Here is a 25,790-nt window from a genome sequence, read left to right as displayed (position 1 = left end):
ATATTTAGAGTTAGACGTCAAAATTATTTTAATGTATATATAGTATAAGGCAGAATTAAGAAGTATTTCAATATGCACATATACTCGTAATATATTACATTTGCGGTTGCTTTAAATCGCATTTGATATTGTTCTTTAAATAAAAGGCTCTACATATTTTAACATTTTACTTTTGTAGAAATATCAAATGTGATTTATATTTAGACCATAAACCATTGGATAATTAATGATGATGAAAAAGAAATTCACCCCGATTTCTATATTTGGCTCCAGGTTCAATCTCCATAATACAAGGTGCATTCCAAAGCAAACAGGGCTTTTTGCACGAGTGGTTTCAACGATTTCAAAGTGGTCCTGAGGACATACTCAAATGACGATCAACATGTGGGCCAATCAAAATCCGTGATCAAAAAAAGCTGTATTGAAACAGAAGGAGAGTATTTTGAATAAAATAAATTGATTTTGCCGAAAAAACCATTAGTTCTGTTTTTTAAAGATCCTGTTTACTTTGGAACTCACCTTGTATGCACATGTAGAAAATCGTTGGGACTATAACAGTATAAAAAATTTGTGGAAGAAAAGAAAGGTCGTAAAATGAAACAAACAAATGGAAAACAACAACGCTCAAGTAAATCTAAAATTGGCGATTCCATAGATTAGAATTAATTTGTACATTCGTCAAGAAATTTTGAAGTTATAGTGCTTTAAATATTTCTGTTAAAGAAGTTGATAGTATCAGTAATTTAAAAGGATATTAATAACTAGACAAAAGTGTGATGAACGGCAATTAATAAAAAAACTGGAATGCAATTGTTGGAACATAAATTTATTTCTTAAAACATTACTAAAATTCCCTCCTTTTGTTTTTCAATAAGCGATGAAATCAAGGAATTACCATATTTTAGGAATTAACATATTTTATCATTGTTAGGCTGTTCATAATTTGTCTAAATTTTTCTCAAAATGTTTTAGCTTACTTGAGGGGGTATTCTAATCTAGAAATTATAAAAAACATTTTTCCATAATTCGATAATTTAGATATTTAAATTATTTCCGAAGTTATTAGTGTCGTGGCAACTGGACCAGTTTGAGCAGGCTATGGAACTTTAATCACATTTTTCTCAGAACTACTTTTTCAATGAAATTGTCTCAAAGTCTAATCAGCAATTTACTTGAAATGTAGCATGACTATTGCATGAAAAAACAAAAACTAGTTTTAATATAACATAGTACAATCAAATTAAATAAAAAAAGGAATTTAAAATTATTTCAATAAAATTCATGTTTTAATACATGTATATACTAATGTTGTAATAATACATTACATGACTTAGCCAGCGTAGCCGCTGTCTTTTAATTCGCTGAACTATGTCAAGGTCGTGGTATATCTCATACAGAACATCGTTGCATCGAATGCGATATTCGCCGTGGGCAATGCGCAAAGGACCGTAAATCTTTCGCAGAACGTTTCTCTCGAAAACCCGCAACGTCGACTCATCAAATGTTGTCATCACCATATACATAGCAGGAATAATGAGTGACTTATATAGTTTTGTTTTTGTTCGTCGAGAGAGGACTTTACTTCCCAATTGCCTAATTAGTTCGAAGTAGCACCTGTTGATGCCGGTTCCAAGATAGACGATATTATCTGCAACTTCGAAGTTATGACTATCAACAATGACGTGAGTGCCTTGTCGCAAGCGCGACGACTGTTTGTTTCTGACAGGAGATATTTCGTCTTGCCCTCGTTCCCCACCAGACCAATTCGCTTCGCTGCCTTATTCATTCTGGAGAAAGCAGAACTAAGGACGCTGTTGTTAAGATCAATGATATCAATATCATCAGCAAGAGCTAGCATTTGTACACTTTTGTAAAAGATGGTACCTTCTCTGTTTAGCTCTGCAGCTCGTATTACTTTCTTCAGAAGTAGGTTGAAAAAGTCATACGAAAGGGAGTCGCCCAAATTTAGACATTGCGGCATAAAAGCAGTTCCTTTCAAAGCAGTCAAAAGCAGCTTTGAAATCGACGAATAGATGTGTGTCGATTCTCATTTCATTTGGCGCATGGTGAATATCTTGTCGGTTGTTGATCTGCCAGGTCTAAAGACACACTGATAAAGTCCAATCAGTTTGTTGATGGTGGGCTTTAATCTTTCACACAATACGCTCGATAGAACCTTATACGCGATATTTTGGAGGTTTATCCCACGATAGTTGGCGCAGATTGTGGAGTTTCCTTTTTTGTGGATTGGGCAGAGTCCACTTAAATTCCAATCGTTGGGAATGCTTTTATTCAACCATATTTTACAAAGAAGCTGATGCATGCTCTTTATCAGTTCTTCACCGGCGTGTTTGAATAGCTCGGCCGGCAATTCATCGGCTCACGCCGCTTTGTTGCTCTTCAGACAGGTAATTGCTATTCGAACTTCTTCATGGTCGGGCAATGGAACGTCTGCTCCATCGTCATCGATTGGGGAATCGGGTTCGCCTTCTGGCGTTATGCATTCACTGCCATTCAGCAGGCTGGAGAGGTGTTCCCTCCATAATTTTCGTATGCTCTTGGCATCGGTTACTATATCATCTTCTTGAGTTCTACAAGAGTATACTCCGGTCTTGAAACCTTCTGTTAGCCGCCGCATTTTTTAGTAGAATTTTTGAGCATTACCCCTGTCGGCCAGCTTGTCAAGCTCTTCATACTCACGCATTACTGATTTTCTCATTTTCTGTCTGCAAATGCGTCTCTCGGTATCTATCTCATCCCGCACGTGTTGTGGTCGATCGTAACGGTGCGAGGTAAGCAGTCTGTTTTATCCCCGCTGCGACACGGCTCTCCTTGTCGCATCAGCTGTTCTTTTGCATTTTCCGAAAACCAATGGTTTCGGTTGCAGCTGTACGTAAGGAGCTTGAAATACCGTTCCACAGTTCCTTTATACCGAGTTATTGATGAGTCTTCTCGGAGAGCAGGAGTGCAAGTCGAGTAGAAAATCGTTCGGCTATCTATAGTGATTGCAGCTTCTCGACCTCGAACCTTCCTTGTGTTTGTTAACGTGCGTTTTTTGCTGTACTGAGGCGGATGCGAATCCTGGCTGCAACAAGATAGTGGTCTGAGTCGATGTCAAGACCACAAAGCGTACGCACGTCTAGAACACTGGAGACGCGTCGTCCGTCTATCACAAAATGATCGCTATGGTTGGTGGTCACATTGTCCTTCTCTTCTGTCGGGGCCTGGGCACAAATCAGCGATATGTTGAAGAACCTCATTATCGGCGGTGATGCCGTCTTTTCACGAGTACATCAACCAGCTGTGCAGCGATACCTTCGCAATTAAGGGACCGGACATTCCAGGTGCACGCTCTTAAATCGTAATCCTTATTTCGTTTGTCATAGTCGCCATCAAAAGGAGGTCTCTCATCCGAAACTTTTGATGCTTTTTCATAACAACCCTGTTGTTTGGCTACCCAGAGGATACTTGGTTTAAATCCGGAATTCGTTAGCTGCTTGAGCCATATGTGAAGGAATCGTTTCTAGCCACTCCGAAGTGAATGGCAATCAGATAATTTTCTCACTTGCGAGAACTTCTACACAAGACTCTATCCTCCAAGCAAACCTTAGTGAAGAGAAATGTGAAAAGAGCGGGAAAATAAGGTTGTCATTTGCTGTCCTTATCGGTCTACTTTTGTAGCGTCTCTATTGAAAAATCCCGTTTTTTTATATATTTACTATAATATATATGGTTTACTGGCAATACGTCCATGACACTTTATTCAAAATTTTTCTAGCGACGGAAGCGCTTATGGCCTTTGGGAACTCTTACTGACCGCCAAAGGTCACCTGGGTCAACGTTGCCTTGACAAGGGACACACCACTTCTCATTTACATATATATGTATTTATATTTTTTATTAAATTAGTTTAGTGTACGATACAATTGATGGTATTGAAACAAGTTGAGCATATACGAGGGCTGTCCGATAAATAACCGACCTAACCATGATGCACGCGACTTTTTCAAAATTTTTTTTTTTATTTTTCTACATAGTCTCCTTGTAACTCCACACACTTCTCCCAGCGATGCTCCCATCTCTGCAACCCTTCCAAATAGTACTTGGCGTCTTTGTCTGCAAAATACGAGTTCACGAAAGAGATTGCCTCCTCATTTGACGAAAATCTCTGGCCGCCGAGCGCAGTTTTAAGTTGAGGAAACACAAACAAGTCGCTTGGTGCTAGATCCGGTGAATAAGGTGGATGGTCAAGCAGTTCGAACCGCACTTCGTGGATTTTCGCCATGGCGACTGTTGAGGTATGAGATAGTGCGTTGTCTTGGTGGAACAAGACTTTCTTTTTTTGCAAATGTGGCCGATTTTTCGAAATTTCTTCCTTTAGCTTGTCCAATAATGATGCGTAGTATGCTCCTGTTATAGTTTTTCCTTTTTCAAGATAGTCGATAAAAATAATTCCATGGCTGTCCCAAAAAACACTCGCCATCACTTTCCCAGCCGAATACACAGCTTTAGGTTTTTTTGGGGCTGGTTCCCCCTTTTCAATCCACTGTTTAGATTGGTTTTTTGTTTCGGGCGTATAATGATGAATCCAAGTTTCGTCTACAGTTATCAATCGGCGCCAAAACTCGGTCTTATTGCCTCTACACTGAGCCAACAGAGTGCTGGAAATGTTCATGCGCGCACGTTTGTGGTCTAGCGTAAGCAACGCGCGGACAGCTTTCTCATGCCCAAATCTTGGTTTAATATGTGACAAAACGTTTCTTTTGACATCTTCATAATCTCAGCTATTTCCCTAACTTTAATCCGACGGTCGTCTAGTACCAATTGATGAACTTTAGCGATGTTATCGTTAGTGGTTACAGTTTTTGGACGCCCAGGACGTTCATCATCTTCCAAGCTCCTGCGACCACGTTTAAAATCAGTTGCCGAAAATTTTACGGTGGTAAACGATGGTGCAGAGTCACCATACACAGAGTCCAACTCATCTTTGATTTGTGAAGGCGTATTGCCTTTCAAAAATAAAAATTTAATTACAGTTCGATATTCAATTTTTTCCATTTTGGGGAAATCACCGAAATAGACTCACAAAAACGACTGTCAACAGATAATTGCGCAAGATAAATTTCTGAAATTTTGGCGAGTAGCTATTATAATATGCACAATTTGAAGTAGAAGCTTTTTTTTCAGATGTGCCGCTAGCTTCACGTTGAGGTCGGTTATTTATCGGACAACCCTCGTAAATGCAATCTAACCTCTTATAACACGGAGATTAAGTCTGCAAACCAGAAGGTCAAACTTTCAAAAGTTCTGTGAAAACGTCATCTCTACACCGAGAAGAAGATCTTTATACCCAAGGTAGGAAGGATGGTCTATTCACTGGCAAAATCTTTCACGCTAATTAGTCTAAATTCCTTTTTACTAAAATATCTGTCTACATGTGAACCAGCATGTTTATAGATCAGGCTAATCAACCAAGCTAACTTCGCTGGAAGGGGAAAAGTAATGTTATGCGCCTTCCTAGACATCGAACCCTTGACAACACGTTTCATGAGAGCGGAGCCAGGCCACTGGAGAAAAGGAGATGGATAGAGGGCGTACTGCGCCCCATAATAACTGAAACCATAGTAGGAGATACCAGTATTCGTCTCGGCACTACAAGATGACCTTGTTATTATAGCCAAAAGCAAATTCGAGGACACTCTACGCTTTTATATAAATGGGTTTAAACCTGGCTAATGGATGGTACAGTGGGGTTGTGTTGAACATCAACCCCTCTAAGACGACCATCGTCCAGTTCACGAGACCTAGGTCGTTTCCCGGCCCAGGAACCTTACTCTTTTCGGTAGAGAGGTAGAGATGACCAACGTGGTCAAATACTTCGGTCTTACAATGGATTCCATTCTGCGATAGAATCAGCATGAGTTCCTGACAATGGTCAAAGCGACTAAAGCACTAATGGTGTGCAATCGACCAGCTGTTAAACTCTTGGGCTGCAAGCAAAGGGTTGTTAAGTGGTTGTACACCATGATCGGACAACCGATAATCATGTATGGGGCGGTGGCTTGGGCCTCAAAAGCTTTGCAGACTTCGGTAGGGCTCCTACTTGCAAGCATCGGATGCAATACACACTTGTTCGACGGCAGCATTTGAAGTCATACTTGTGCTCACACCACTTCACCGAGTAATCGATCAGGTAGAGAAGGATGTAACAGAGGTAAGATAGTCTTATCCAAGAGTTAAGTGGTGTAATACCATTGGCTCTTTTCCAAAGAGACAGCATTACTTCATCAAGAAGTACAAGGTTACACCTAAGCACCAAGACTGAATGGAATGGAAATAAAAATCATTTTTTATGTTTTTTTTTTGAAATTCCTGAATTTTTTTAAAATATTAAAAACAAAAATTTTGACACGATGCTGGTAGGAACGATAAAGGATTATATAAAGAAGGTTCACACAAAATTTGAAGTAAATCAGTTGTATAGAACTTGAGATAATGCCGGTACCGTATGGAAAAAAGTAGTTTTGAGAAAAACGTGTTTAAAAAGTGAGTACGGCCGAACCGGGCTAGGTACTGCGCCACTAAAGTAACTGTAGCTCTTAAAATAATTTTAATTTTTAAAAATTCTTTGGAGGATATATTCTTAAGCGTCTAAACTTTAAATATATGAAAAAAACCGAATTTTTCAAAATTCTAGAGTAGAATACCCCATTAATCACCACTTATTGAGAATGTATTTTTATTTTTGGAATTTATTACTGTATTGATTTTATATAATTCGCACACGTCACCAATAATCATTCATAATCGTAATTATTATTGATTATTGATTTTCAAGTTTATCAGTGTTGTAGCAGTTATCACATCCCCGCTTGGGTGGTAAGGTTCACATGGCTCACTCTAGATTCTAGTGGCGACTCATGTTCTTCGTCTACAATGGGTGGTGGTTTCACTCCAAGTACACCATTCACTTAGAAGGAGGCGATTAAGGTGTTAATGCCTACACTGCTTTCAATGCATGGCTGAAGTCTGGTCGATGTACTGTTCTATGATGAAATATCATAACAGTGAATACATCAAGTGGAATCTTGTGATAGGAAGGAGTGCAGGATTGTGACACATCTGAAGCTTCTTCATCTGTGTTGCAATAAATCCAGGCGACCATATCGAGGCGCCGTAGTTTTTGGCCGGCCAGCCAATTGCCATAAGTTGCCGACTAAAGACCTGATGTGTTTGTTGCGGCTGTGTACTTTGGTAGTTATGGCGTACTAAACGTGAAGGATTACAAACTGTCGGCGTACTGTACGACGTCGTTAAGGAAAGACCTCTTGATGCTCCTAGGAGGCGGTTCCGCGTGGTCCGGAGTGCAGTATTTTGGTAGGTCTAGAGTTTCCTCATCTGCACATCACTATATTACTATACTGGTGCAGCGTAATTAAAGGCCGGCTGGCCAATTGTCTTGTATGTTGCCAACAACGTTTCATTTTGAGCTTCTGGGGACCGTGGAGGTCCTCTGTTTGACCACTCGGGGTCAGTGGCGGCGCAGCGCGCGATCTATGTTCAGATTGCAAAGCCGTAGAGGCTAGTGTCGCAGTATTGCGTAGGCAACATGGGGTCACGTAATCGTGGTCCACTCCCTGTGAGTCTTAAGACCTGAGCAGGTCTTAAGATGGCTCCATCCATTGCATATATTACACCTTACCGAGGTGGAGTTTAGATGGAGCTTTTTTGCGCTTACGCAGCAGAAAAATTCCTCCGGGCCCGGGTTGGACGCAATGCCAGCACGAGTCAGGAGGATACGGAGCAACCCTGCTGCAACGCATTGCTCCAATGACGACAAACACAAATTAGTACTCACCGATCCAAACGGGGTTAGAACGCCGAAAAAACAGCCCTTGATCGGATGACATCCGAGTCAACTCCGGTGCGTACAACCGGTTGTTTTGGGAATTATCAGTGATCTTGCACAGCGGTTTCAATTGAATCCGTTCAAATAATTATTTTTAGAAAATTATATCTTTTTAAAATCCTCTTATTGTAACGCAAGCCAATTTTTTTATTTTTTTTTTATTAAAATACAATTTCTTTAAATAAAAAACACAATAAACAAAAAACTGGAATTTTACAAAAAATCAAAAAATTAGTTTTATTTTACATAATAGACCGCAAAAGTAGCTTTAATTGAGTAATAAATTAATTGTTCAATTATATTTATTCACACTTATCACAAAACTGCCAAATAACCAGGGTTACGATACTATTTTGGCAAACGAACAAAAAGAAATATTATACCCTGCTGAGGTTTAGAACAGGAGGTCCTCCAAATTAAAAATATAAATATATATAGTTGCCGATATTTGCATTTGGAATTAAAGTTCAAAAATGCAACTATTTAAAGTGTGTGCATGTCAGGATCTAGATGATTCCTTGGAAAGAATAAGTCCTCTTGGTTAAAAAATATATGGGATTATACATACCGGAAACTCTTAGTTTAGGACACATTTGACTTTATAGTTCAAAAATTACAACATTTCAACGAGCTATTTCACTATATTTAACAGTATATAGTGAAATAACTGTCGCTGACCACTCTTCAATTACCCGATGCCTGGAAAACCGGAAGTGGCCCCACTACTGAAACCTGGGAAACCCGCCAACAAAGGGGAACTCTATCGCCCGATAACTCTCCTCTCCCCAGTAGTGAAGACACTTTAGGCCTTGCTACTCCCGACATTCACTCACCACCTGAGTCTAGCCAACCACTAGCACAGATTCCGAAAAGTGCATACCACCACCACAGTACTTAGCGTCATAAACGCTCGGGTACGCTCAACCAAAAACCACCCTGTGATAGAACGATCCTCGTAGCGTTGGACTTGTCAAAAGTTTTTGAGACTGTCAAACTGTACACAACGCTTCTGCAGGACATAAGAACTATCCGTACTATTCGAGGAGAAAAATCTAAACAGAGAAGAATTAAACAGGGGGTTCCGCATGGTGGTGTCCTCTCCCCGTTCCTCCTTAACTTCTACATCTCGAAACTCCTACAGTCACCAGAGGCAGTTCCCATAACCTCGACGTCGGGCAATGGAATCGATGGCATGTATTTAAAGGTAAACAGCTATCTCTCCGACCTTTCTAACTTCTTCACTGCACGGAACCTAACACTCTCCCCCACCAAATCCACAGCGACTATATTAACGAACTGGTCGAAAGAGTATAGACTTGAGCTTAATATTGCAGTCGACGGCAACAAAATCCTCAAGTCGCTAGCCGGCAGCACATGGGGAAAAAACAAAGAAACGTTGAACATACAAGACATTCGGCCGGCTGATCCTCACGCCGCACCAACATTGTCGCCTGGATGCAGTGAAACGCAGAGGAAGAACTTACAGACCACCCAAAACACTGCACTCCGGACCACGACAGGATGCCTCTTAATGTCTCCCATCGAACATTTATATAGTGAGACGCTTATGCTCCCAGTGTGTATAAATGAACATCCTCCCCCGTACATACGCACGCACACCACACTATCACACCACATCAACCCAACTTCATATCATGGACACGCACCTTCACCATACTCCCTTTACAAGTCAGCCGGGCTTACAACCCACATTCAGCACTACATACACACATCCAGCTGATTCCGCATAAAACATAAAAAAGGAAAAAAAGGAACGGCAACTCACTTCGCTTTGGATCTTAGCAGCGAGCGCGCGTGTACGAACAGTCAAACCAAGCAACTTCAGCGTTTTTCCAAATTATATCAAATTTAAAATCATCGTTTTTCCTTGAGTTTTCATCATCGAGCGGCATCAGCGCTTATTCCGAGTTTCGCCGTGTTCATCCAGTTCCCGAATTATACAAAATCTAAAATCACCGTTTTTCCTGAGTTTTTCATCATCGAGCGGCATCAGCGCTTATTCCGAGTTTCGCCGTTTTCATCCAGTCTCCGAACTATAGAAAAAGTTTACCATCACCGTTTTTTCCCGAGTTTTCGTCATCAAGCAACATCAGTGGTTTTTCCGAGTTTCGCCGTTTTCATCCAGTTTTGGAGTGATACAAATTTAACTACCTATTAAAGTTTTTTTTACATTTATAAAGTGGAAGCCATTGTTCATAAATACATATATTCATATATACAAGTTCATTTTTTTCCTTGATAAAACAAAATCTGGTGGTGGTAGAGAAGGTGAGTTAATGCAAAAAACATGGTCCTTCGAGCAAAACGAACGGCACTTTGGTGAACCGATAAAAAAAAAAAAGGGTGCACAAGTGTAGTGAAATGTGAAATAATATATACATACATATGTACAAACTAAACGTAAAAGTGCACAAAAAGGTGATACCCTAATTAATAAATAATAATAATAATAAAAGTTAAAAGTGGGTGCAAACTAAAACTAAATAAAATCCGGGCGCGGACATTAAAACCTATAAATAAAATACGGGCGCGAACTTATAGCAAACAAATATATAACAAGAAAATACGAATAAAACAAAAGTGGAAAAAAAAGAGAAACAGCAGCACAACAAGCGGAACGCCGGCGTTGGAGGGAATTCCCATCGAGTGAAGAAAGGAAACGCACAACCTTTGCAACCAATTAATTCCCAAAGTCCCTGAGGAAAATCAGAGTGAGTGTACCCATTTCACTTTTGATTTATTTATTATATGTATCTATGTATGTACATATGTAACGTTGCACAAACGGTCAATTTGATAAAACCGATGGAAATCAAACCCGTTTAATAAAAACGGTTAATAAAAGTTCTAAATCGGCGGGAAATTTAAGTACCGATACAAACCAATACGGTAAATAATATATATGTATATATATATCCATATATATATATATACATATATATATATTTTAATAAATTTAACTAAATAAATTACTATTCCTTGCATTATAAGCTTACCTTCGTGTATACAATACACACAATCCACAAAGAATTCAATAAAAATTTAATTTCAAACTATTCTGGCAATACCGCTCCAGTTCACTTACTGTGAGAGGCATACTTGCAAACTATACGTACAATACCTCTTCAGCTTATTAAGCTGTGAGAGGAATTGCTTCCAAAAGTAAGCAAAAAATAGCAAGAAGAAAATAACTAAAAGAGAATACAAACATACATACATATATACCAGAGTCCTGCACGAGTAATTAAAAAAGTAACATGTTAGCAAGCGGCGATGCCGATGCGGCGAGTACACGCTACGTAACGGTACTTTGGCATCGTGGGCATCGGCATCGAGGGTATCGGCATCGCGGGCATCGCCGATTACTAACATGTTACCAGTGGTCGGCATTTCTTAGAACAATTGTGGAAACTAACTTCACACGTACGCTTACGCTCTATCGCAGAGCCGCTCAAAATTTTTCATGCCTATACTCGGAGTATAGGCAAGCAAATGCAGTCGAAGCATGTACGCTATGACGCTAATTCTGCCAGCGTCAAAAATACACTCGAAATACAGGAATTCAGTTTCGAATAAGCATATAGAGGACTTAATGAGAATCAAAACTTACGATCTTGAAGTCGATATGGAAAAAATCATGGAAAGTTAAAAAAATTAACTTAAAATTATTGTTGTTCTTAATTGCTTTTTTAATCAAAAACCATAATTTTTTATTTTTTTCTAAATTTTTAATAACAAAATAACCAAATAGCACGATTTCACTCAGTGTACTAAGCAAGCGCGCGCACACAATCATACGCTAGCAGATATCAAATGTGTGATTGTATGCGTTGGTAAATAAATTGCGCATTATTTTGAGCGGCTCTGCTCTATCGTTCAGTCGTTGTCGAGCCAGCAACGAATTAACATCATGTAAGACTATAGCGTTTCATTTGCCATTGACGATACCAGATAGTAATCGTACGATGCCACGATGCCGCGATGCCGATGCGCAATGTTACCTTCGCATCGTGGTAATCGTCAGAAGTGTTACTTAGTAACGTAATCGTACGATGCCTACCTTAATCGTGCAGGCCTCTGATATATACACACCCTCAAGCGGATGCATATAAAGAACAAAAGGCAAATTGATTTATACATATACATATTATACATTTACAAAATATACATACATATCCGTGTAAATACATAATAATATTTCATTAGCGCTTTAGCGCATATAATATATACATATATAATATATATATATGTACATAATATTCATTTCTAAACGCGAGTTCTAAACGCGAATACATAGACGCGAATTATATAGATTGCCGTTTATTTCAATGCTTGTATACCAGAGAGCTGCAACGATCACAATTTTTTCAATCATACCCGATCATTGACGCAGATTTTTTGTGACGGAAAACTTTGCTTCAACAAAAATGAATGATCGTAAGCGAGCGTGATCGAAGCGAACAATCAGTTTCAATCACTGTTGCTTGTTTCGTAACGATTTTTCTCGATCGAACGCCTTGTGTGAGCAACAAAGATGTTCGAGAATGCTGCTAACATTCCGATCGATCACAATCATACCGTTTGGTCATACCGGGTGGTTCGATGGAATCTTTGCCATTTTAAATTTATTATTTTAATTGATATATAGAATTTATGCCACAATTATTATATAGTAGTACAAAAATATGAATTCTTATTTTCCCATAAATACATTTGTAAAAAAGGGATCTTTCTCCTTTTCTTATAATCTTATTTTTCCCAGAAATACATTTGTAAAAAAGGGATCTTTCTCCTTTTCTTATAATCTTATTTTTCCCAGAAATACATTTGTAAAAAAGGATCTTTATCCTTTGTTATTATTGTATTTTTCCCAGAACTACATTTGTAAACAAAAGGATCGTAATCCTTTTTATATATTCAACATAAAAGATTTAAAGAGCTCAAGCTACCTACGCAAATGATTATATATATTATGATAGCAAATACATACAGCACTTACTAATAAGTTGAGTTGCAGTGTTCTCAATAATCGGTGGCGTAAATAATAATAATAATTATTATAAGTATTAAATAGCATAATTATGGAGAGCGAATCGGCGAAAAGTGTTGCTGACAACATAGCAAAAGGGATGTACACACTATCTGGAAAGCGAAAGGGAAGAAGCTTTATATGGAATATACTTACTGAAATACTAAAACCGGACAACAGTACATTAAAAGAATTTGTTTTCTGTCGCACATGTCGCAATGTGTTAAATTACAGCACAAGTCAAATGTCAAATTTAAATAGGCACAGCTGCTGCAAAAACTTAAAGCAATCCAAAAGTTTAAAAACTGTCACACCGTTGGACAAAACTGAGACCATTGAAAAATACGCAAATTGGATTACAGAAGACTGTCGGCCATTTTCAGCTGTGCGCGGTTCTGGGTTTGTTAAGCTGGTAAAGTTTTTTATTAAGATCGGTGCAACTTATGGCGAGCACGTCGACGTGGAAGATATGCTACCGGATCCAACAACCATTTCACGTAAAGTCTCGAAATGCGCCAATGAAAAGAAGGAAGAGTTAAAGGCTGAAATCAATAAGATTGTGAGCAGTGGTGGCGCGTCAGCAACAATTGATATGTGGTCGGACAACTTTGTAAAGCGCAACTTTTTAGGAGTAACATTCCACTACCAAAAGGATTTCAAATTCTCTGACCTAATTTTGGGAATGAAATCAATGGATTTCGAAAGGACAACAGGCGACAACATCTTAAAAAAACTTAAGAGTTTATTCAATGAATTTGATATTTCGAATATTGAAAAAATTAAGTTTGTAACGGATAGAGGAACAAATATCTTAAAAGCCTTAGAAAACAATTCTAGACTAAATTGTAGCAGCCATTTGTTTAACAATGTGTTGGACAAGTCGTTCTCTGCCACCACAGAACTCGCAGAAGTGTTGGAATCGTGAAAAAAAATTGTTAAATATTTTAAAAAATCAAATTTGCAGCATCTCCTGACCACTTCTCTAAAAAGCCAATGCCCAACACGTTGGAACTCCAATTATTTTATGCTCAAGTCGATTATTGACAATTTTGGAGAGATGAATACCATTTTAAGGCAGAATGAACAAAGCCTACGAATTCTACATATCAACATAACTGTTGTTAAAGCGGTAGTGGAAATGTGTGAGAATTTTGAAATTTTGAGATTTAAAAAACTGCAGCTTTGCAGTGCACCTTCACTGTGCTATGTGTTGCCAGGAATTTTAACAATTAAAAATCTATGTCAGCCGGCAACCGATAAAATACCGGTAATTTTAACATTAAAAGAAAATATAATAAATAATATTAATGAAATATGGCTCCCTAACATCGGTATATGGCACAAAGTTGCATATTTTTTATATCCCCCGGCTTTAAATACACAGCCAAATGATTTAGAAGACATAAAATTATTTTGCAATACTCGCATATTGACAGAAAATCAATCAGCATGTCCAAATACACCTTTATCGGATTCATCGACAACACATTTTTCATTTGACTCAGACAGTACCTTAGATACCAATAGCCAAGTTTCAGCAGGGAATAGAACCAACGACACTTTCTTTTTCCCGCATTTAATAAAACGGAATTCCACACAAACTGCAGAGACGCCTGAGGAAGAATTTGAAAGGTACTGCAATGAAAAAGTAGCAATGGATGAACATTTTAATTTAATTGACTGGTGGCAAAATAATGAAAAGAAATACCCATTTTTAACAAAAATAGCACTGCAAATTCATTCGATTCCTGCCAGCAGCGCAGCCGCTGAGCGTTCTTTTTCTTTAGCTGGAAATATTATAACTGAAAAAAGAAATAGGCTCGGACCATGTTCAGTTGATAATTTGTTGTTTTTACATTCATTTTTTAAAAGTGTTAGCTATTAAGAAACCAAGTTTGTTACCTTTTTTTAATTTTAAGTTTTTGTTGATCTCAATGAAGAAGTGATAAAAATTTGAAATTTGTGTTCCTTAATATTTTAAGCATTACCTTAGTTTATTAATTTTAAGCATTAATTGAATTTTAGTTTTAAGCGTTAAAAATGAAGAAATATATGCAGTAATGTTTTGGTTAATTCTATGCATCGCAACTTGTTTTCGTTAAAACACACTATGTATATACATATTCGCAGGGCAATTCTCGATCTGATTGGTTCAATCACAATCACTTCAAACGCACACTTGATCGATGTCTGACTTGATCGTGTTTTTCTGTACAATCATTTCCAATCATCATACCGGAACCGAACAATCAGTTTCAATCAGTAAGCAGAGCAATCCAATCAACTGATCGAACTCCTTCGTTTTGAGCACGAAACTCGATCGAACAATTTTGTTGCAACCGCTGTGCTGAGTTGTGACCGTTTTGAGCGAGGCTGATCAAACCGGATCGATCATACCCAATGCAGGTCTCTGTTGTATACCTATGAACATAGGATACAACACAAAAGAAAAAAAAAAAAAACAGAAACGGTGCGGTGAACCAAAAACAACTTTGGGTAACCATAGTAAATATTTTATATGCTATATACCTTTGTACATACATACACACCAGAGGCCTGCACGATTAAGGTAGGCATCGTACGATTACGTTACTAAGTAACACTTCTGACGATTACCACGATGCGAAGGTAACATTGCGCATCGGCATCGCGGCATCGTGGCATCGTACGATTACTATCTGGTATCGTCAATGGCAAATGAAACGCTATAGTCTTACATGATGTTAATTCGTTGCTGGCTCGACAACGACTGAACGATAGAGCAGAGCCGCTCAAAATAATGCGCAATTTATTTACCAACGCATACAATCACACATTTGATATCTGCTAGCGTATGATTGTGTGCGCGCGCTTGCTTAGTACACTGAGTGAAATCGTGCTATTTGGTTATTTTGTTATTAAAAATTTAGAAAAAAATAAAAAATTATGGTTTTTGATTAAAAAAGCAATTAAGAACAACAATAATTTTAAGTTAATTTTTTTAACTTTCCATGATTTTTTCCATATAGACTTCAAGATCGTAAGTTTTGATTCTCATTAAGTCCTCTATATGCTTATTCGAAACTGAATTCCTGTATTTCGAGTGTATTTTTGACGCTGGCAGAATTAGCGTCATAGCGTACATGCTTCGACTGCATTTGCTTGCCTATACTCCGAGTATAGGCATGAAAAATTTTGAGCGGCTCTGCGATAGAGCGTAAGCGTACGTGTGAAGTTAGTTTCCACAATTGTTCTAAGAAATGCCGACCACTGGTAACATGTTAGTAATCGGCGATGCCCGCGATGCCGATACCCTCGATGCCGATGCCCACGATGCCAAAGTACCGTTACGTAGCGTGTACTCGCCGCATCGGCATCGCCGCTTGCTAACATGTTACTTTTTTAATTACTCGTGCAGGACTCTGATACACACATATATTGAAAGTCCAATTTTGGCGATTCCTAGCATTTATCTTGTTTCTCGTCACACAAGAACAAGCATAATTGCACATATTTTATTGAACGCATACTATATGCATAAAATCCACAAGTATGTACAGAGGATATTGACCTAGTTTCAGTGCGCACTGATACAAGGGCATCCGAATAAATCCGAAAAAATAAAATAAAATAAAAATAATTTTTCGGAAATAAATATAAAAAAAAAAGAAGCTCGACAAACCAGATAAATATAAACGATAAACGCGTTATTAAATACTTTGTCGAAAGTAACAGCTCTTATTTATTGAAAAGAGCTACCGGTTTCATACATATTGTAATAATCCAATTTTGCGGAACTTAACAACTCTTATTGATTAAAAAGAGTTTTCGGTGACACATTTTTCTATTATAATAAAATATACATATATTTTATTAAATCAAATTTTCTGAATAAACACAGATTTAAAAGAATCAAAAGCAGAATTCTTAAGAATTCCCAAAATGATAAATGATGACAAAAGTCCATGTACACCTGCAGAAGCTACACGCTCAAAGCAAGGTGTTACAAAGCAAAAAGGGGGGAAAGACATTTCGTATATTAAATTCATTTCCGAGAGTGACAGCTTAATTAAATACTGCACTCGATTTGCATCTTCACCGATTCAGGACAACTCTGAATCGGTACTAGAAATTAAAAATAAATCTATTGACAATTTTTGGACACGCCTTCAAGCGGCATATGACGCTGTAGTAGAAATTGCAAGCCCAAGAGGCAAGTTCAGGCATCCATCTCAAAGTGCCAGCATGTGATACGGAAATATTTCATGGAGGTTATGAACAATGGCCGTCCTTCCGGGACATGTTTACAGCCGTGTACATAAACCATCCAAAATTATCACAAGCGCAAAAATTGTACCATCTCCGGTACAAAACTAAAGGTCAAGCAGGCGTAATAGTCAATCAGTTCGCATTGAATGACGACAATTTTAATTTAGCTTGGGAAGCTTTAAGACAAAGATATGAAAATGAGAGAATATTAGTTGACAAGCAAGTAACGATACTTATGAATTTGCCTAAAATTCAAAGAGAAACCAGTGAAGAATTCATGAAACTAGAATCCACTGTTTCCAACTGTTTGTCGGTTCTATCGACACAAAACATTCCCACTCACAATTGGGATCCTATTCTGGTAAACATATGTACCGCCGCCTTACCAGAAAAATCATTACTTTTGTGGGAGCAATCGCTCTCATCAAGAAGAAAATGCCCAACGTGGCAGCAGATGAAAGATTTCTTAACTACCCAATACGAAATTGCGGAAAGGGTAGACAAAAAAGTAGTCAGAACTAAAAACGTTCAACAAGACTTAAATCGAAGCTTCAATAGACCCCAAGCCGGAAGCAACAATAATTTAAACAGAAGCTTTTTCAAAACACAATCGTTCACATCTGAACAAAATAAATTCACGTCATGCGAACTATGTTCTGGAGGGCATAAGTTAAAAGCTTGCGAAAAATTTAAAAAAATGAATTTCACTGAAAGGAACAACTTTGTCAGGTCAAAAAGACTCTGTACAAACTGCTTGTCCCACTCACACAATCTTAATACTTGCGAAAGCAAATTTAATTGCGTATATTGCCACAAAAGGCATCACTCTATGTTACATCTCAATAACTTTCCCAACACATCTCATAGCAGCGCTTTTTCAAAAAAAAGCCACGGGTTTAGTTGCAACAGCAACTCCCGAAACAAAACCTCAAGAAAACTGCCAAGAGACACCATGTTGTTCAAAGGCATTAAAAACTCAAACGCTAGCGAAAATCATAGTAGAGTACTACTACCCACAGCAGTTGTCTCCATCGAACATCGAGGAGAACTGTTCAAACTAAGAGCCCTAATAGACCAAGGATCGCAACGATCATTCATAGCGTCTAGGGCACAAAATAGGCTAAAACTGCCAAAAAACATGCCAACTATGAAATTACGGGAATGGGCGGACGAGTAGTACAAAACTCAAGTAAAATCTGCCCCATTACCCTAATCTCCACCAAAGCGGATAAGCGCATTCAAGCAAATGCCATTGTCTTACCGCAACTAACAAACATGCTTCCAAGCTATCAAATAAATAGCAAGCATTGGGATAAAATTTCACACCTGACTCTGGCAGATCCCAACTGCAACACGCCAGCTCAGATAGACATCCTAATAGGCAGCGACCTTATACCGCAAATCATATTAGAAGGTATTGAAAAAATTTCGAAAACACTACTGGCGCAAAATACCATTTTCGGATGGGTCCTAAGTGGACTAGTTGCGGAACCAGTCACAGCCATGACAACTCAAATTGAGGAAATCTCAAACGAGTACCTCAATTCACAATTGAGAAAATTTTGGGAGTTAGAAGAACTCCCCCCCATTCCAATTACAACACCTGAAGATCAGTATTGTGAAGACTTTTACAAAGCCACAACTACTCGATCAGAAAATGGTCGGTATGTCGTACGACTACCAATAAAACAACAATTTCCAGACACACTCGCCTTAGGTCACTCTCGCACCTCTTCAATAAAGCAGTTTCTAAGTATGGAGAAAAACCTACTTAGAAAAGGTGAGCTTAAACAAGTTTATGATGGTGTCGTGGAAGAATACCTTCATTTAGATCACATGGAGGAAATAAGGCCATGTGAAAAAATCATAAGAGGCAAATATTACTCTTTCTACTTGCCACATCATGCAGTAGTGAAGCCTGAGAAGAAAACAACAAAAGTTCGAGTGGTCTTCAATGCATCACGATCCACGAGCTCAGGTAATTCCCTAAATGATATTCTATTTACGGGACCCACACTCCAACCAGATTTAATGCTCCTCATATTGAACTGGCGTATATACAAATACGTATTCAATGGGGATGTCGAAAAGATGTATTGACAAATACTGGTTCATAAAGATGATCAAGATTTTCAGCGGATTATTTTCCGAAAATCTGCCAATAGTCCACTGCGCGACTTTAAATTGAAAACAGTTACCTTTGGCGTAAACTGTGCCCCTTATCTAGCCATTCGTACACTACACGAACTGGCAGAAGACACAAAGCCAGAATTTCCACTGGCAACACAAGTCTTAAAAACGCAAACGTATGTAGACGATATCCTGTCTGGAAGCCACAGTCTTCCACAAGCATACGAGACCTTATCACAGGTAATAAATGCCCTCAATACCGCAGGGTTTCCTTTAAAAAAGATTACTGCCAATCACCCAAATATTTTAAAAAATATTCCTAAAGACCATTTGTTGGATACTAATTTCTTTATATTTGAAAAGGATAGTACAACAAAAACACTAGGCATCCAATGGAATGCGATATCGGACCAGTTTTCATACACGACTGAGTCCATATCCGCATTATCCGCCAGTACAAAACGCCAAATTCTCTCCTCGGTGGCAAAACTTTTTGACCCCGCAGGGTGGCTTTCGCCAATTATGATATAAGCGAAAATCTTGATCCAAGAATTATGGCTAGATGGAACCGACTGGGACGAAAAAGTGAAACCTATTCGGTTAGAAAGATGGTCCCAGTTCGCTAATAACTTGAACGACATCTCAAAGATACAAATTCCACGGTGGGTAAACTATTCCCTCGAATACAACGTGGAACTACACGGCTTCTGCGACGCCTCTGAAAAGGCATATTGTGCCACTATATATGTGCGTACACAAACCGATGTCGCAACTACAAGCCACTTATTAGCGGCAAAGGCAAAAGTTGCGCCTCTAAAAACGCTAAGTCTTCCACGACTTGAACTCTGTGGCGCTCTGCTACTAGCAAAGCTAGCTTCAATGGTGCAGACCCACTTAAAAATGGCGAAATACAGATTATTATTATGGTCCGATTCCGAGATAGTTCTAGCCTGGTTAGAAAAACCACCACATGCGTGGAAAACTTATATTTCTAACCGAACATCTGAAATACTTGACCTAGTAGGATCAGTCACTTGGCGTCACGTAGCCAGTGCTGACAATCCTGCTGATCTAGGTACAAGAGGATGCAAACCTCTGCATCTCGCCACCTCCACCCTCTGGTGGAATGGCCCCCGATGGTTAACAGAATCTCCCGATTCTTGGCCACAATCGCCCATGCGCAACATACTGGCTCCAGAAAGTCGCAAAATCGACACTTATCATGCAACACTGGATGACACTGACATCCTTGAACGATTTTCATCGTTCCCCCGAGCCCTCCGGGTATATGCTCAAGTTTTTAGAGCGGCTCAAACTTAAAGTTAAAGGATCCACTTATCTCCATTGCGATAAATTGACGCACCAAGACTTACAAAAAGCAAAGGTCGCTCTTATCGCTTCCACCCAAACGCGCTACTTCAGCCGCGATATAGAATTACTAAGAGAATCGAAGCCTATTGATAAAAAGAGCTCACTCACTCTTAGTTCTAAACCCATTTCTAGATACGAAGGGTTTACTTCGTGCGAATAGTCGGCTTGCTAATTCAAGCCTAACGTACAATGAACGCCACCCTATAATCATACCAGAGAGGTGTCCGTTTGCCACTTTATTTTTTAGTTATATCCACACACTAATGCTCCATGCCGAACATCGCTTCATGCAACATATGGTCCGCCAAGAGCTGTACATACCCCGACTGAAGCCCCAAATAAAGAAGTGCATTTTCATGTGCAAAATCTGCACTATGCATAAGCAGAAAAAACGATCGCACTTCCACCAGAACGCTGCAATTTTGCTCCGCCTTTCACCACTACAGGTGTAGATTTTGCTGGGCCTTTTATGATAAAGGCATCCATGCTAAGGTCTCCTACCCTCATGAAAGGCTATGTGGCTGTTTTTGTCTGTTTCACGACAAAAGCAGTACACCTTGAGCTATGTACGAATCTGACGACGGAGGCTTTTCTTGCGGCTTTTGCTCGTTTTGTCGGACGACGAGGCTTCCCATCAAAAGTCATGAGCGATAATGGTAAAACATTTATCGGAGCCCAAAGAGCCACAGAAAAACAATTTGTAGATTTTATGAAACAAGTCTCACCGGACATTATACAAAAATATGCTCCCCAAGGTATCAATTGGCAGTTTATCCCCCCAAGAAAATGCGCCTAAGCTTGGAGATTGTGTCTTAATCAATGACGATTGTCTCCCCCCTACCGAAAGGCGGCTTGGCCGCATAGAGAAGCTCTACTACGGCTCCGACGGTCATATTCGCGTAGTCGATCTCCGTACACAATCGGGAACGCTAACTAGACCGCTCGTTAAATTATGCTTTTTGCCAACCGCAGATAAAATCGAAACGTAACCGCAGCCCATAAACAAGAAATTAACAGTAGCAGCGCCGCGCACAACCATCGCGGCCGCACCTCCCCGAGATACTCCATCGGCTCCGACCAGTGAGCCGCAAGCAATAGCTCCAGCGCCGCCACAGCGTCAATGCGTGCTGTGTCGACGACGACATCGACTGCCACACTGTGGCATCTTCAAGGGGATGGCGCCATCATCACCATGCCACCCCGCATCGGAGGCGCCATCCTAGGCCGCAAGCGCGTCGTAGGACAGGCCTCAGCAACGTTGTTGCAACACTGCAACAACTTCAGAGGCTACTAGGCAGGTCCCAAAACCAGCCTCGCTTAGGGGGGCCAGGATGTATAAATGAGCATCCTCCCCCGTACATACGCACGCACACCACACTATCACACCACATCAACCCAACTTCATATCATGGACACGCACCTTCACCATACTCCCTTTACAAGTCAGCCGGGCTTACAACCCACATTCAGCACTACATACACACATCCAGCTGATTCCGCATAAAACATAAAAAAGGAAAAAAAGGAACGGCAACTCACTTCGCTTTGGATCTTAGCAGCGAGCGCGGGTGTACGAACAGTCAAACCAAGCAACCTAAGCGTTTTTCCAAATTATATCAAATTTAAAATCATCGTTTTTCCTTGAGTTTTTCATCATCGAGCGGCATCAGCGCTGATTCCGAGTTTCGCCGTGTTCATCCAGTTCCCAAATTATACAAAATCTAAAATCACCGTTTTTCCTGAGTTTTTCATCATCGAGCGGCATCAGCGCTTATTCCGAGTTTCGCCGTTTTCATCCAGTTTCCGAATTATAGAAAAAGTTTAACATCACCGTTTTTTCCCGAGTTTTCGTCATCAAGCAGCATCAGTGGTTTTTCCGAGTTTCGCCGTTTTCATCCAGTTTTGGAGTGATACAAATTTAACTACCTATTAAAGTTATTTACATTTATACATTTATAAAGTGGAAGCCATTGTTCATAAATATATTCATATATACACGCGTATGCACAGTTCCGTTTTCATCCAGTTTTGGAGTGATACAAATTTAACTACCTACTATAGTATTTTACATTTATACATTTATAAAGTGGAAGCCATTGTTCATAAATACATATATTCATATATACAAGTTCATTTTTTTCCTTGATAAAACAAAATCTGGTGGTGGTAGAGAAGGTGAGTTACTGCAGAATACACAGTGAAAGAGCATAATGAACTTCTCTCCAAGCAGGTGGCTCCAGAGATGATTTTTGCAAAAAAATGCTCCAAGTGATTTTTAAATTAACTAATTTAACTAGGAGGATGGAGTGATGTCTAGAAGTTCACGCAAGTGGGGAAAGTTCTCTGCTTGCCTCTCACATGGGGACCAGAAACGATTGTTTTACATAAGGGACAAGCAGCTCACGATTTCCTGTCTTTGACCAAGTATCCTCTGTGTAGCCAGAAGCAATCGAAGCTGCCTACCTCGCAACGTTACGATCGACCACAACTATAATGCTCGAAAATTCAACGAAAAGATGCTGCGACTAACAGAAGGTTTTAAGACCGGACCATGCTCTTCTAGAACCCCCCGAGTGGATCTAATAACCGATGCCCACAGCAAACTAAAATTATGGTGGGAACATTTCTCCAGCCTGCTGAAAGGCAGTGAAAGAATAATGGAGAAGGCGGACCCGATTCCCCAATTGTTGACGATGGAGAAGACGTTGCATTGCCCGACATGAAGAAGTTCGAATAGCAATTACCCGTCTGAAGAACAAAGAGGCGGGGGCAGATGGATTGCCGGCCGAGCTATTCAAACACTGCAAGGAAAAACTAATAGCCGCTTCCTTTAAAATATGGTCGGACGAAAGCAGGCCTTAAGCCCACCGCCAACAAACTAATTACATCTTATCAGTCTGGCTTTAGACCTGGAAAATCAACAACCGAACAGATATTCTCCATGCGCCAAATCTTGGAAAAGACCGGTGAGAAAGATTCGACACACACCACCTCTTCCCCGATTTCAAAGCTGCTTTTGACAGCACGAAAAGGAACTGTCTTTATGAGGCGATGTCTGAATTTGGCATCCCCGCAAAACTAATACCGCTGTGTAAACTGACGTTAAACAACACCAAAATCTTCGTCAGGAAGGACGTCTCCAAGCCGTTCGATACAAAACGAGGTTTTAGACAAGGCGACTCCCTATCGTGCGACTTCTTCAATCTGCTGCTGGAGAAAATAATTCGAGCTGCAGAACTTAATAAACAGGTACAATTTTCTTTAAGAGTTCTTTAAGCAAATGTGTCTGATTGATACATATTAGTGAATTTTTAAACGCGAATATTTTAAAAAGCATAAGCATTGACAACAATATTTTCACATATTCCTCCTCTGAAGAAGCCCACACACATTTATACGGGAATTCGTTGTCAGCCCCCGACCCCCAAAGTAATATACATAAATCATGCCGATCTAAGATTGCTAAATAAAGAAAAAGGAATTTTTGAGAAAAAAAAGACTTTCAGCTATTTGATCATATTTTCTTATTATCCAATGGCAGCGCTCCATTTCCTCATAGTTGTTAGCACATACGAGGTGTGTTCAAAAAGTACCGCGAATTTTGTGTTTTTTCAAAAATTATTTATTTATTCATGAATATCTATTTTGTCCCCTTCAAAGTAATCCCCATGAGATATTATACACTTGTGCCAACGGTTTTTCCAATCTTCGAAGCACTTCAAAAAATCATTTTTTTTTATCTTCTTCAGCTCCTCCTTCGATGCCGTCTTTATCTCGTCAAGAGAAGCGTAACGTCGTCCTTTCATGGGCCTCTTCAGTTTAGGGAACAAAAAAAAGTCACAGGGGGCCAGATCTGGGGATAGTGTGTTGTTTTTGGCCAAAAAGTCGCGCAAAGTCGCCAAAAAGTCGGATTGCTTCGCGCAAATTGCGCATAACTTGCAGGTAATATTCCTTATTGACCGTTCTTCCCTGTGGCAAGAACTCATGATGCACCACGCCCCTGCAAACGAAGAAAACTGTCAGTTACGATTCGCGATACTTTTTGAACACACCTCATAAATAAAATCCACTACAAGTGTAAAAAGTAATTTTTTAAATACACATAGATATCTTACTTAAAAAACTGCAAAAAGTGTTAAATGTGAATTTGTTTAAATTATAATGTGAATTTTGCAGTTTATTTTAATGGTTTTGAAGTGAAAAATATTGGCTCGAATATTAGAAGTATTGCGCGAAACATTGTGAAATACTATAGGGGTATTCTCTTGCCCTCGCAAAACCCTTGCACGGTGCATGAATTTTCCATTTGGTGCAACGGCACAACAACAAACACACGCAGAAAATTATTTGCAATGGCTGTAAAATATGTCAGACCAAAACCCATGTTCATTTTCATGCAATGACACGTAAAAATATAATTGCAACCCTGTTTTAGCTTTTTATACTCTCGCAACAAAGTTGCTAAAGAGAGTATTATAGTTTTGTTCACATAACGGTTGTTTGTAAGTCCTAAAACTAAAAGAGTCAGATATAGGGTTATATATACCAAAGTGATCAGTGTGACGAGTAGAAATTGAGATATCATGATGAAACTTGGTACACGTATTTCTTGGCTCCATAAGAAGGTTATGTTCGAAGATGGGCAAAATCGGCCCACTGCCACGCCCACAAAATGGCGGAAACCGAAATCCTATAAAGTGTCTTAACTAAGCCATAAATAAAGATATTAAAGTGAAATTTAGCACAAAGGATCCCATTAGGGAGGGGCATATTTGTACGTAATTTTTTTTGGAAAAGTGGGCGTGGCCCCGAACCCTACTAAGTTTTTTGTACATATCTCGGAAACTATTATAACTATGTCAACCAAACTCTATAGAGTCGTTTTCTTCAGACATTTCCATATACAGTTCAAAAATGGAAGAAATCGGATAATAACCACGCCCACCTCCCATACAAAGGTTATGTTGAAAATCACTAAAAGTGCGTTAACCGACTAACAAAAAATGTCAGAAACACTAAATTTTACGGAAAAAATGGCAGAAAAAAGCTGCACCCAGGCTTTTAATAAAAATTGAAAATGGG

At 39.2% G+C, this 25,790-nt stretch overlaps 1 protein-coding gene across 8 annotated transcripts in view; it reads right to left on the bottom strand.

The window, feature by feature from the left end:
- Irs1 (insulin receptor substrate 1) overlaps positions 1–25,790 on the bottom strand; it is a 276,196-nt gene that overhangs the window by 226,877 nt on the left and 23,529 nt on the right. Inside the window, exon 1 of one of the 8 annotated variants that reach the window (XM_049446566.1) lies at positions 250–315. Coding sequence (XP_049302523.1) covers positions 250–300 — 51 coding nt within the window. The 5' untranslated portion in view covers positions 301–315. 8 annotated transcript variants of the gene reach the window in all.

Source organism: Bactrocera dorsalis, chromosome 1, assembly GCF_023373825.1.
Source record: "Bactrocera dorsalis isolate Fly_Bdor chromosome 1, ASM2337382v1, whole genome shotgun sequence".
NCBI lineage: Eukaryota > Metazoa > Arthropoda > Insecta > Diptera > Tephritidae > Bactrocera > Bactrocera dorsalis.
This window is presented reverse-complemented; position numbering and strand designations above follow the sequence as displayed.